The sequence below is a fragment of the Octodon degus genome, unplaced genomic scaffold (assembly GCF_000260255.1).
Source record: "Octodon degus isolate 3935 unplaced genomic scaffold, OctDeg1.0 scaffold00025, whole genome shotgun sequence".
NCBI classification, from domain to species: domain Eukaryota; kingdom Metazoa; phylum Chordata; class Mammalia; order Rodentia; family Octodontidae; genus Octodon; species Octodon degus.
The window spans coordinates 151,079-165,560 of record NW_004524601.1 but is presented as its reverse complement, the minus strand read 5'-3'; the positions used below and the strand labels follow the sequence as shown (position 1 = coordinate 165,560).

At 45.7% G+C, this 14,482-nt stretch overlaps 1 protein-coding gene across 1 annotated transcript in view; it reads right to left on the bottom strand.

The window, feature by feature from the left end:
* The window catches only part of Mpp4 (membrane palmitoylated protein 4), a 41,622-nt gene that overhangs the window by 20,975 nt on the left and 6,165 nt on the right, over positions 1-14,482 (bottom strand). The window contains exons 5-10 of the mRNA XM_023712400.1: positions 11,982-12,113; positions 11,253-11,334; positions 9,652-9,737; positions 8,203-8,274; positions 7,302-7,498; positions 5,399-5,463 (exon numbers count right to left, since the gene is read on the bottom strand). Of these exons, the coding sequence (XP_023568168.1) occupies positions 5,399-5,463; positions 7,302-7,498; positions 8,203-8,274; positions 9,652-9,737; positions 11,253-11,334; positions 11,982-12,113 (634 nt within the window). The remainder of the gene's footprint in view (positions 1-5,398; positions 5,464-7,301; positions 7,499-8,202; positions 8,275-9,651; positions 9,738-11,252; positions 11,335-11,981; positions 12,114-14,482) is intronic.

Here is a 14,482-nt window from a genome sequence, read left to right as displayed (position 1 = left end):
AAAAAAAAAAAAGTGCAGGTGCAGGATAGTGTGTGTGAGGCCCCTTGTGCAGGCAAGAGCGGGCAGAGAGCAAGGCTCGCCTGACTGGCTCAACACTCGGGCCTCAGGGAAGAAAACGAGAAAAGAGAGAGGAACTTCTTGCTGAATGTGTTCTAGGTTTTGAATGTTAAACTATTGGATTATTTAATAACATTTTAAAAGATGAAGTACATATTATGCAAATTTTAAAAACCAGTATGTGTTCTTGGTTGAATATTATCAGAATTGTGAGAATTCTGTTTTGGAAAATATATGTGGTTCATTCCAGTAGTTCTTTCATTTCTAGAAGCCAGACACAGTACAAAGCCAAGACAAAGAACTCATCAGTTAATGGCTCCAGTGAGTTCTCTAATAAAACCCTGGTGAGTTCTTGAGCCATTTTAGTACCACCACTAAATTTGAAGAACCCTTTTCAAAGACTTTAAAAAAACCTTAAATATAGAAATGTAAAAACCTTTTATATATTTCTCAAAAATTTGGAACCCTCTACACTAGATATCAATGTTTAAAATAAAAAAATACATATTGCTTTTATTATTATTTTTAGTATCAGAGATTAAACTCAGGACCTTGTGCTTGCCAGGCAGGCACTTATGCCACTGAGCTATGCCCCAGCCACATTGTTTCTTAAGAGCTTGGCATCACACTATTTTATGCTGCTCACAGAGCACGGGCTTTGGTGTCCCTTGGCAGGACACTGGGTTTCACCAGCGGATGCTCTATAGGCTGGGAGGTGGTTGCCTTCCGTGGAGCAGGGAACCATGCAGCCTTGGTCCCTCCCCTAAAAGAGGGCCTGGGTCGCCCGCAACTGAGTCACTTTGCCTCTCTCCTAGGTGTGCATCAGTCCAGAAGACAGAGTACCTGCTTCCACACACTTCTCCTCAATCTTCAGGTAAGCATCTATAAAACAGCACAGGAAGGGGGAATTAGATCTTCAGCTGTGTCCGCAAAGTGAAATGACCTATGGAAGCTGATGTCAATCAAATTCAGACCACCATGTGACAGCATTCTCAGAACCAGTACTGTCTTGGAGGAATGATGTGTGTGCTGCTGTGTTGGATGAAGACAGATGAAATGGGAAGCTACATCACCAAATGGCTTTTCTTTTCTTTTCAAGTATTTGTTACAGGGTCTCACTACACAGCCTGGACTCATAGTGATGCTCCTGTTTTCAGTCTCCTCAGTGCTAGGATTACAGGCTGCTCGCCCAGACTCTGGCCGGCTCAGCCCACCCTGGGGATGAGACTGGCCTGGCGTGTGTTCCCAGGATCCAACTGTAGTCCCCGCACTTGCCTAAGCTTGCCTAAGCAGGTGCTTTAGTCTGTTGGGCTATCTCGTCAGCCCCACACCAAATGCTTTTCAATGCTGAACAGACTGGTTATCTGTAGGCCTCTGTTGTCCATGTGTAAGTACTGCAGAAGATGGCAGCTCACAGGGAGGGTGTACGAACAGCTCACACACGTGGTAAGGGCTCAGAAAACACCATTCCCAAGCTGAGGTATATGCAAGTGAATATGAAAATGCCACTCATCTTGACACAGAGCTCCACCTGAAGCCCTTTTGGAAGAGCTGCTTTTCTCAAATACTACACAACTTCTCTCTGAGCCTGTAACGCTTCCCTCAGCTTCCTGAATGACTAGGATTATAGGCATGTGGTGCCATGCCTGGTCAGAATATCTCAATATGTCTTTTTCCCTTGTCTTTTTTCCTTTCCTTTTCTCTTTCATCTTTATTTATTTATTTATTTATTTATTTTTTTTCATGGCACCAAGTATTGCTGCCTCAGCCTGCTGGGATTATAGCTATATGTCACCACACCTCGCCAGTAATGATTTTATTTTTATTTTTTGGCAGAACCAGGGATTGAACTCAGGCCCTTGTGCTTGCCAGGGAAGCACTTATTCCACTGCACCACTTCCCCGGTCCAGCCCAGTAATGTTTTTAGATGAGAAACGCTAAGAAATAGTGCTTTAAGAGCACTGCCACTTCACACAGAATAGTTACGTTTCCTAAGCAACTCATAAGGCAGGGCCACAGATAGACAGATGACGTAGCTGATACTTTCACCCTATCACTTAATCTCTGTGTTCATTGAGAGATTATTTTCTAGTTTAGCCATTTATGACAGTGAGTTCATTGCTTCACCCACATTACTAAAAGTTGTCATTTTTTAGAGCAAACAAAAAAGGACAAATGTCCTTCCTGTGTCACAGACAAAGGTAAGAGAACAGGAGCACAACGCTGGTTATAGCATAGGGAGCCCTGACTCTTCTGCCCCGTGGCTCAGGGTCCAGGGTGAGGCCTAGCTTTACTCCCCAAAACCAACACCTCCACATGCTGGGCCGGGGTGCTGTGGCGCAGATTGCTCTCCGCAGTACCCCATGTTGAAGCACTCATTTTCAGCATGACTATACTTAGAGATAGCGACTTTTAGAGATGATGAAGGCAGAAAGAAGTTGCAGAGCTGGACCCCTCGTACACTAGGGCCATGGCCTTAGGGAGGAGGGAAGACCCTAAAGATCTCTCTCCTAACCATGCACTTGGGAAAGGCCACACAAGCACAGAGTAAGAGGTAGCTATCTAGAAGATAGGACAAAAGGCCATGCCAGAAGCCAACCCTGCTGGAACCTTGACCTCAGACCTCCAACTTCCAGAATGACAAAGAATAAATGTTGTTGCTTCAGCCCCTCAGCCTGTGGCATCTGTTACAGAGACCTGAGCTGGCACAGTGCATTGAGTGCCCTCTTTCCCACTACCCTCACAGCCACCTGCAGCCTCTGCCAAGCACTCCTCCTGGCCTGTTTCTGCCATCACCTCTCCATGTTATACTCTGTTCCTGACCTTGGGGAACACAGGTAGAGCCCATGTGGGCAGATCAGTTCTCAGTTTTTCTGCAGCTCGGGTCTCATTTCCTGGTTTGATTCATGAAATGTGAGTGGCAGCTAACAGGCCCTCTCCCACCCCTCTGCATACAGACACCTGCCTGGGGCGTGCGTGTGTGTGTGTGTGTGTGTGTGTGTGTGTGTGTGACGTCATAGTGGCTCACTGGGATGGCTGGGCATGGAAAAGGGAGAGGGATCATGAGGTCCATTTGCCCCCGAACCCAAGGCAGGGCCCTCGTGTGCAGCTTCAGAAACCCAGGTCTACCTGTCCCACCCTCAGTTCTCACCTGAGATGACAGTGATAATGATTTCTTACAGTGGTATTTCTATTAGATGTGCATAGAGCAGCTAAAACAAAACACCTAGGCAGCTTCACAAATCTGCATTTGGACCATGGCTGTGTTATCTGCCTTTCCTTCACTTTGCCCACTGTCAGAATAATTACACTTCGTGTGCTATTGCACTACTGGTTACACAGAAAGAGCTTAACAAACAGGTGAGCTGAACAGAATTTGTAAAGCTAGGGGAAATTTCTAGGAGACTTTGAAGATAAAGGCTTTTTTCTAAAAATGTTCTTACCTTCTTCCACAGAAATTGCTGGGTACAAATGATTAAAGCAGGAAACAATAACAAAAAGAACATGTGCTGTCACTTCCCACATTAATTTACAATAAGAAAAACAAAGTGCTGATGTTACTGCAATTAATATTCAATTAGTGGAGATTAGCATTGTTACTAATTCTAATCAATGGAGATTAGTAACAAGATAAACAGTGACCACCCATGGGAAGGAATAAGTTTGTGAGCCTGGCAAATCCCACCACATCCACCGACCAAGCTCTGTTATGGCTGTATTCTGCTCATTTCTGAATTCATGCATTTGGCTTCGCATCCTTTAGGAGCTCAGATCACCAATTAAAGGAAGAGAGGGAAGCAGTAAAAAGAAGAAAACTGGGATGATAAGTTTGTCTTCAGCAGATAACTTTTTACTAAAATCTGCAAACTAACATGAAGTTTTTAAAACTTTGTTTTCAGTGTGGGGATTAAGCCTAGCACATGGCACATGCTATGCTAGGCAAGTGCTCCATGACTATATCTCCAGTTCTCTAGAACTATTAATAAAATTTCCACTACCTCCTGACTTCGTAGTTGGTCCTGGAGACTTTTCCCCTCTGGTAGGACTTAATTAGAGTGGAAAGATTACAGAAAGATGTGTGGCAGTGTCATTTTGACAGTTCAAAAAGAATAACCTTGTAGTTCAGAAAATGCCTGAGACCCATCAGAAATATCCATATGGAGGGTGTCCTCTGATATCAGTGACCTTGGGCTCCTGGACTCAAGGGTGTGTGAGGATCGTTGTAGGGTGATGCAAACTACTTTCAGTGTGGAATTCCAGGTCTAATATCAATGCCACACAGACTACCCAAGCAAGTACACCGCAACCTGGGGTCACACTCATTATCAGATCTGATCAGAAACTCTACCCAGCATTTCTTTTATGAAATGGGAAAGTGAGTTAAAAAAATTCTAGGCCTAGATTTGTTTAAAAACTTTTCCAAAGTTTTCTGATATGATACTCAGTTAAAAGGAGTTGAAGCAGCGTTGTGGCTCTGGCTGAGTTATCTGAGTTCTGAGCCCACAATTGGAAGATACAAGAAAATAGTGTAACCAAGAAGGAATTACCAAGAGTGCTATCTTCTTTCAAAAATGTCTGGGGCCAGGGAGATGGCTCAGTAGAATAAGCACTTGCCTGGTAAGCACAAGGGCCTGAGTTCAATCCCTGGTTCCGCAAGAAAAAAAAAAAAAAAAAAGTCTTTGTGGTTGTCATTATGTGGATCCAGTACAAAAATAAAGGAAAATAGTTTCTGGTTTGAAGATTCCAGGGGTGCAGAGCTCCATGGTGATCTGTGCTGGTGGCATTTGAGTCCCCTATGCTCTTCACCCTGAGGGCTCTGGCCCTTGCTCAACTCCTTTTCCTGGTGTCTTCTCCCATCGCTGCCAGCAGGGAGCCTTCCTGTCCATCCTCACCCCAGAGCTCAGCCCTGTGCCCACTGCATAGTGCCCTATACCAAGGTAGGAGAGCTCATGACCGCTGGCCATCATGAACATTACCAGCCATCTGCTATTGGAATATCCTGCCCAGCCATCAGACTGTGTCCAGTAAGTTGTGATCTGCCCATATGCAACCCCCAGAGGCACACTTGACTGTCACACAGGTGGCCTCTGAACAGGGTGCAGATGAAACCCTCAAAGTTGCCAGGACCCGAAGGAGGTTTGTGTGCAGCTGCGCATCCTTGTATCAGTCCCCACACAAGGCTAGGAGCTGCGGGGATCTCAGAGCACTGACTTAGAATGTCACCAACAAACACACGCTTGTATTTTCATGGCTGGCTGCTGGGAGGTGACATCTAGAGAACCTCTCCCAGGTGGGACATGGCCTGGGAAAGAGGGCACAGTGTCCATAGACGTTCACTCACATATGGATGGTTTGAGGCAGGTGTGAGGCCGGTATGGCTGAGACCACCAGAATTCCCGTTGCTTCCTATGCAGAAAAGAATGCTGCGGTTCGCTGGTCTCCATGGCCAGTGCACTTACCATGGCTAGCCAGGCCGAGGGTTGGGTTAGGGTCAGGGTACTTAGGGCTAGCCATGGCTAGCCAGGCCGAGGCCCTGACTGCTGCACGTGGGTGTGAGGGGAGGATCACAAGGTCCGCGCCTGCTCACAGCACGGCGGTGCTTTAGCTTCACCTCCACTCGTGGCTCCTGTGCTGTGCCATGGCTGGGTCGTAACTTGGTGATTTTGTTCACTGTGTAAAGATTGCATCTAACACCCCGGCCTCTTTGGGGACCTCAGCCCCTGTCCCCTACTTATGCCCTAGCCCTGTTCAGTGCCCAGAGCAGCACTGACTCTGTACTTTTATTCCTGTTACCCCTTTCCCTGACAACCCTTTCTGTCTTTGCAGACCGAATAATCTGTTGGTCCTCCAGAGACCTATAATCCGTTAATCTTACTTTCTTCTCACCCACCTCACCTGCTTCACTTCCTCCTCTCCCCTTTAACAGTTTAAATGCCCTGGCCTGCCACCCCCTTGGCCTTTCTCAACGTGCTGTTAATCCAACCTCTTGTCTAACCTGGCCTGCACCCAGGAAGCTGACCTGTAACCACGTCTCCTCCTCACTTCCCAACGCTTCCTTAGCTACTTTACTGTCAGTTTATGACGTGACTCTGTCATATGAGAGAATAAGGGGTTAGGAAGGGAACTTTTCTGGGTGTCACCTCACCTTGCCTTCTCTCCTCTGCCCATTGCTCTAGATGAACTATCAGGCAAAAGTCCCCATCCTGCCTGCTCTGGAATAGCAACAGTGGCAGTTCTCTTTCTTCTGAATCATAAAAATTTTCCTCTCATGAGATTTTACCCTTAGCATTAGTTACCTCATCTAAGAAATTCTGTCGTGCCTTACTGTTTTCTCTAGCTATTTCTCCATTGTTTGCTCTGCTTTATACAAAAATGTTCCTAAGAGTTTTCTCTACTTATTGTCACCAGTTTCCTCAATACTGGACGCACAGGATTTAGGCCCCATACCTCCACTGAAATTGCCTTCTATCGAGATTGACTCCAGATTGTTAAACCCAGTGGTCACTTAGCCTGTCAGTAACAATCAATACAGTTGATCAGAATACCATACACTTTTAACCCTACTTCATTAACTTTCCTGCCTGACCGTCACTGTTTCCTTTTCCTTTTTGTGGTTTCTGATTTGTGGCTGAGCCGTGAACACCCGTTTCTGTTTCCACTCCCTTCCTTGGTGGTCACATCAGATCTCAGGTGCAAGCAGCTGAAACTGGTCTCAGCATAGCTTGAAAGAGCCACAGTCTTTTCACGCTGTGATAATGTGATGCCAGAGATTTGGGGGCTTAGAAACAGCAGAAAGCACTCCCCACACTTTGGGGCTGGGAAGTCCAATCTCAAGGCACCAGCTACCTGGGGGTCTGGTGAGCACTCTGTTTCATAGATGGCTCTGTCTGGTTGTGTCCACATGTGGCAGAAGGGGCAAGCCAGTCTCTTCCTTGGGGCTCCTTTCAAGGCACTAACCCAATTGCCTTAAAATTTCCTGTCTTCATGACCTAAGCACCTCCAAAGGCCCTACTTCTTAATGCAGTTGCCTTAGGGATTAGATTTCAACACGTAGGGCCACAGCATTTTTAAAATTTAATTTAGTTTCTCAAATACTTTTTTCTAGCTGATACAATTATTCTGGTCCCCTTAGTATTTAAGATGTCTAAGACCAATCGATAACTCGGCCCCAGGCCGGGCGCATCGTCCCTCTGCCTTGGCTCCTCATCTGGCAGGTGTAGTCCCTAGGCCCGGAGGGCTCTTACCTCTTCAGCAGATGGACAGAGGGGATGAGCCCCGCGCAGGCGTGCGGGTCTGAGACTTTCCGAGCTTGCCACCAGAGGGCGTCGCTCTGGTCCACAACCTGGAGGACGTCGCCCTTCCGGAAAGGCAGCCCGGCGTCGGCGCAGGGGATGGCGGGGTCCTCGCGGGGCCGGTACTCGGCCATGGCGCGGACGTGAAACTGTCGGCAAGGCGCGTGGTCGCTGAGCTGCTGCCCGCACTCCCGGCTCTCCTCCCCCAAAGAAGCGACTCTACTATATCTACGTGTCCTCCAAGGGGCTCTGGGGAGGTGCTTGGAGCATGCATGCAGACTTCTTGGGGGATTAGTCCTTCAACCCACGGGATAACGGTTGGGTGTGGGCTTGGGCGAGGAAGCCTGGTGGGCAGAGGTCGCCATTCATGGGTGGGGAGGCCTGGAAGGGTCCTTTGCGTTCCCCTCTCTACTTCCTGCCCCCATGCCAGGAGCTGCTTCTCCTCTGCCAGGCCCTTGTGCCCTCTTGCCTTGGAGCCCACCGACTGTAGCCTAAAACCTCCATGAACTATGAGCCAACAGAAACCTCTGCTCCTTACAGTTGTCAGACATTGCGTCTCAGCAATGAGAAAGCAACTAAGACACCCCCACGCTAAGGCCCATAAAAACTAGTGCTCTGGGGAATGGAGTCTCTTAGCTCTGAAATGTTTTCACTCAGATTTGCACCATTTTGATGTTGCTTCCTGACTTTTCACTGTGTTCCTTCACTTGTTTTGTCCTCAGATCATCAGTATTGAGAAATCCTGAACACAGTACGGAACACATGTCCAGAGGGGTAGAGAAGGGGGCACACTATAAATCACATAGGTCACTGCTATTGACTTGAGCACTCACTGCACACAACGACCTCTTACTGTCTTCTGGCTGTTCACAGGAGGGTCACAAGCTGGAACCACCTTGAACACGACTGTGTCACAAGACTTGGCCTGTGGAATAACAAAGGAATGGCAGAGCTGCTGGGACTCTGCAGATGGAGATGCAGCTGCATGTGCACTGGCCTGACGCAACAGCCCCAAAGTGATCTCACAAGCCTTAACAAAGCTGCTGAAACTCAGAAATGGAAGCTCTGGATCAGCTAAGCTCAGCATCTGCCTGCTGTGGGGATCCAGGGTCACTGATTGCTAAACCCACATGGACGGGGCCTCATGTGGGAGCTGTTTCATCCTAGCTGTCAGGGGCACCCTGCTCTGCTAAGTTCCATTTCCATAAGCCAGGGGAAGAGACAGCTCTGCCCAACCATCCCTCCCCACCCCTCACTCAGAATGCACTTCCTGAACACCTTTTCTGCAGCAGATGCCCCCATTGGATGGGGAACAGGAAGTGCTCCCAAGGTGGAAGTGCGGAGCCCCTCACAGTAGTGGGGCAGAGGAGAAGCCAAGAAGAGCCCCTGATACACACACATGACAGGCAGCGAGGATCAGGACTAGCTTCGCTCTCACTTTTGGGAATTTTACCATCCTGCTGTCCTGGCCACTCTGCAGCTTGTACTAGGAAGGCTGAGAGAGAAGCACGTGTGTCTGGTGAGTAGCGCATACATCAGGCTCTGCTTGCTGTACCTTTTTTGTTTGTTTGTTTGGTTTTTTGGGGTTTTTTTGTTTTTTGTTTTTGCAGAACCAGAGATCGAACTCAGGTCCCTGCGCTTGCCAGAGAAGTGTTTATTCCACTGAGCCATCTCCCCAGCCCCTTGCTGTACCTTTAATACCATACAAAATTTTGTAGCAGGAGCTCAAATTCCTCACTCTCTCACCCCTAATCATAGTCTCTAGCCATCACTATGGAAACCCACAGTTCCCCTAGGAGCCCAGTCTTAGAACCACTGCTCTATTAGGATTAGCCTTTGGCCTCATACTTGGGATGTCCACGGGCAGGCAGATGGGGTCATGCCATCAGCTGAACTGTGACTCGGGGAATGGGAATGGACAAAAGCCCAACTCTAACCACCATGAACTGGGCCAGTCCTCCCATACTCAGCTGTCTGGTGACCTCCCCTCAGGCTGCTTCAGAGGATCGCTAGATCTCAGTTATATAAAGAAATTTGGGGAGCAAGGCATGCTCCTCTCAGATGCCACCCAGCCTATATCCAATGGAGAATCCTGGGTAACAAGGGACCCACTGGGGTCTGCCTGTCCTGAGGACCACCCTGGGAAGGGGTCTCCCAGCCAAGGCCAGAACTTCTGGAAAAGGAGAAAGGTCCACAGGCTGCCTGGCCACAGGCAGGCCTGCAGCTGGGCAGAGGGGCCATCACGTTTCAGCACACGTGCCTTCTACTAAGCTACAAACAAGATGCAAAGAGAAGACTTTACCAGAATATGGATCACTTGCTCAGGCTCCAGCCCCGCAACAGAAACCCCATTAACCTCCACCAGTTTGTCTCCAGCATACAGCAACCCTAGGCAGACAGGAACACAAGTAGAGGGAGGGCACAGAAGTAGGAAAAAGTGAAAATAAGGCAGCCATCCCAGTGGCTGTGAGCAAACTTGCAAAGCCAAGCATGCTTCACACTCTAAAATGCATTGGGAAATAATGGCAGTGAAGCTCACTGGTTAGTCCAACTTAGATCACCACAGAGATGTGGGAACTTTCCATTTTCTATCTCCTCATTACCAATGATGGTGACACTTTTATTTTTGCTAACCTGATACTATAAAAGGGAACCAGAACACTGGTAATAAGATATATTAAAAATGAAGATGTCAGGGTTATGAGTAAACAATCAATGAAAAGGGAAGAGTGGGAAGGGGTTTTCAAAAGAGAAACAAGGAAAAACTTGGGAGGATAAGACAAAAGTCTTGGCAGTAGATGGGGGTTGGATAGCACATCAGTTATACTGGAGGAGCAAAGTCTAGTCTTGCACAGTAGGTAGCCATAATTTACGATAATTCATTCTATACTTTACAGAGAACTCAAGAAAGGAGCTCAAAGTTTCCCAACATAAAGCACTCATAAGAATTTTTTTTTTTTTTTACTCATAAGAATTTAAGGAGAGGGCGGGGGAGATGGCTCAGTGGAATAAGTGCTTCCCTGGCAAGCACAGGGCCTGAGTTCAATCCCCGGTTCCACCCCAAAAAAAAAAAAAGAATTTAAGGAGAAATTATAATTACTCTTATTTGATCATTATATGCTGTGTACACGTATCAGTTATCACAGTGTACCCCATAAATATGCAGGATTTTTATGTATCCTTCAACAAAACGTGGGACCTTGAGAGAAAGCAGGGTGAGCAGGAAGATGAGCCAGGAAGCAGGGTGATATCTAGGGACAGAAGCCACAAGTGATGAAGGTCTTGGGAAAGCTAGCCTTGGCACAGAACACGGTGTGGAGCACAAATGCAACTCCTGAGAGAAAAGAAACAATAGCACAAAGGCCAAAGCACCTGCAGCTGGGATGTCCCTGCATTTGCAAGAGGACCTGGGGTAAAATCCACAGCATGGCTCTGGGGCCTCTGGGAGCAAGGACAAGAGGCAGCAGGCACGGGAACACTTGCTTCACAAGCAAAAGGAAGAAACTGCTGAACTGCTACTGAAAGCAAGCAAAAGGCGTTTCAGGATGGGTCAAATGGGCCTTCTGCCTCAGGCAGACCTGGGCTTGACCCCACCTGCAACTGCACAGTGTGAGCAAGTTAGTTCCTAGCTGTGCCAGCCTCAGCTTCCTCATGTGTAAAATGGCACAGCAATCCTTACCTTCCTAGGTGGCCCTGAGGTGTCACTGAGATAGCATTATATGCCGCCTGGGAAGCGGGCATTCCCTGAACCATTTGTTCCTTCTTCCTTTACTAGTTTAACCAAGCAGAGTAACTTACTGAAGCCCCAACCTAAGTCAGGAAAGGGGATTCTGGGGAAAAGGGACCAGCAACCAAGCTTTCCTGCTTTTCTGGTCACACCTGAACCCCAAGGCTGCAGCTTACCACTCCTTTCAACCAGCCCTCCGTGGATGACCCTGGCTACCAGAATGTCCCCTGTTATCTCGTGGCGCTTGATGGTAGCTCCCTGCAAAGAGAACACAATGGAGTCCCAGCAAACACACATGTCCCCCGGCAGGTGCCCGGGGCTTGCCAGCGCTACCTCAGACTGTAGAGGCCCTTTGACTGCAGCCTTCTGAATTTCTGTTCACCTCATAGAAGCACCTACTTATAGGCTCCCAAATGTAAGCAGACCTCCCAAATTATGACCCAACTCATAGAACCACTCTAGAAAACCAAACTAATACCTTATTTAGCTTCCCATTAATAAAGGAGAAAAATTTCAACAGAATGAGATAAATACATGTGTCAAAAGCCAAACAATAAAATAAAAATGAGTATGTCTTATTTTTCATAAAAATAAGTCCTGTGCTACTTTTTTAAAAAAACCCTAAGCAGGGCCATGGATATAGCTCAGCAGTGCAGTGCCTGCCTGTCAAGTGTAAGATTGTGAGCTAGGTTTCCAGTACCAAATAACAAAATTCAAAAGCCCACTAAGCAGAACTCTTTCCATAGTGAAAACATTATGACCTGCAATGTGCTTGAAGCTACAGGCAGAAGCCACTATTTACTGGACCTGTAATACATTCTGTGTATGACCACAGACAGGACACTGTCCTAGTTTGTAATTAACCTTGGTAAAATTCTGAATCAAAAATAAAATTATTTCCTCACCAAGGGCTGTTGATTTTTCACCAAACAAACGGTCCGGGTTGCTTCTTCATTCTCAGGGAGACTGTCTGGCAGAGGTGGGAGGAGGGGCTCGAAGGCTTCCTGTGCCACTGTGTCATGCGCACTGAGCAAGGCCTGGGGGCGGGGAGGGTGCATGTGGTGGACACAGGTGCTCAGCAGACTGTGACTCAGCCCAGCCCAGCACACGGCCAGGCGCAGAGCCAAGCACTGTCTGAGATTAATTCAGGCTTCACAAGAAGTCTGTGAAGGAGAACATTTATTGTCATTGGCTTATAGGAAAAGAAACAAGAGACAGAAAAGTTAAGCTATATGTAATCATCCCTTTCATTTTTGCTAACATGTTATTCCATGATATTCCCATTTCTTGTGTAATCCACGATGCACTGAAGGAGATTGAAGTACAAAAACTTTCGTAAAATTTTCTCTGTTAAGGCCAATAAGGGCCATGAATCAAAGCATCTCATTGGTTTAATTTTTCAGCAACAGCCAAGGGCCCACGTGGAAGAGAATAAGAAAAACCAGTTCTCTGGTTTAAGATACAATGAAAGAGTTTTTTATTTGTTTGATTTTGTTTTGGGTTTTTGAGGGAGGGTCTTGTTATGTAGTTCAGGCTGCCTTGGTGTTGTTACATAGCACATGGTGGCCTGGAACTTGTGATATTCCTTCTCAGTCTCCTAGTGCTGGGATTACAGGGCTTCAAAGATTTTCTTTTAATGATCCACTCTGTTTCATCTCATGCAATCCTGATCAAAATACCAATATCATACCTTACAGAATTAGAAAAATCCTAAAATTCATTTGGAATCAGGAAACACCTAGAATAGCAAAAGCAATTCTGGGCAACAAAAGCAATGCAGGGAACATCACAATCCCTGACTTGAAATTATACTACAAAGCTATCATGATAAAAACAGCATGGTACTGATAACAACAACAAAACACAAATAGATCTCAGGATCAATGGAATGAACTATAAGATGGAGAAACAGCTCCAAATACACTCAGCTATGTTATTTTTGATAAAGGAGCCAAACATCTTCACTGGAAGAAAAATAGCCTCTTTAGTAAATGGTGCTGAGAAAACTGGTTTTCCATATGCTGAAGATTAAAATTAGACCTCTGTTTCTCACCATGTACTAAACTAAAATGGATCAAAGATCTAATATTAAAACAGAAACACTAAATCTGCTGGAGGATAGAAAACGTAGAACTCTGGACATTGATATAGCAAAGAAAATCTCAAATTATGTTAGACAGATTTTTACCTTTCTGGAGTCCTAAAATAATACCACTGTTTCCTTTTTTAATTTTTATTTTTTATGTATTTGGTACAGGGTCTCACTATGCAGCTCCAACTCATAGTGATCCTTCTGTTTTCAGCATCCCCAGTGCTGGGGTTATAGGCATGCGCCACCATGCTGTTTTCTTTATTTAAATCATTTTCTATCCAATTGTTTAGAGTTTGCTGGACTGGTCTGTCCTCAATACCATACCACAGTGATAGGTGCACACCCATATTTATAGCAGTACAGTTTATAAAACCTAAATCTTCAAAGTAGGCCAAATGCCCATCCAACGAATGGATAAAGATGTGGTTTTTTTATACAATGAAGCACTACTCTGTCATAAAGAAGGGTAAGCTTAAGACATTTCTACCTAATTGAAGGCACCTGGAGATCAGACTCTTAATTGAAATAAATCAGATGCATGTGTTCAAATACCACATTGTTTTTCTGGTGTGAGAATCTGAAAGGATAAATAAATACCAAAATGTATGACAGATATTGGAAAATAGGAAGAAATATTCAAATGGGAAGGGGAACAGAGAAGGAGGAGGGGCAAAAGGAGGAAGAGTGGAGGAAAAAAGTAAAAGAAAAATGGAAATAAAGATTTTGTAAATGAGGAGGAGAAGAAGGGTTTAAGGGAGAGGAGGGGAAAAGGAAAAGAAGAATCAGGATATATCAAGTACAGGTACAAATTGCCATGATGAGCACTATCATTATTTCTATCTAAAATGTACCAATAGCACAAGATAGGAGGGATGTACAGCTACTTTCTCTTAGTTCACTGAGAAGAAAGGTTTGTACTAATATTGTTTAGACAAGATATCATCTCTGCGTCTTGTCCTCTGAATAACTACTATGAAGACAACAGTATGCAATGCATTAATTATTGTAACTGTCCTACTAACCTGTTTTGAAACTATTTCATTACTATTTTATTTTTTCATTAAAATGAATAAATAATGTACCAATAAAATTAATTTTAAAAATTTGGAAAATTAGAAAAGAAAAACATTTGCATCTCACCAGGTGGGAGTGCTGTTGTCATTATACAGTCCTGCCTGAGTAGGACACAGTGGGCTGGGAGATAGCTCAGTAGAATAAGCACTTGCCTGGCAAGCGCAAGGGCCTGAGTTCAATCCCAGGTTCAAAAAAAAGAAAGAAAGAAAGAAAGAAAGAAAGAAAGAAAGAAAGAAAGAA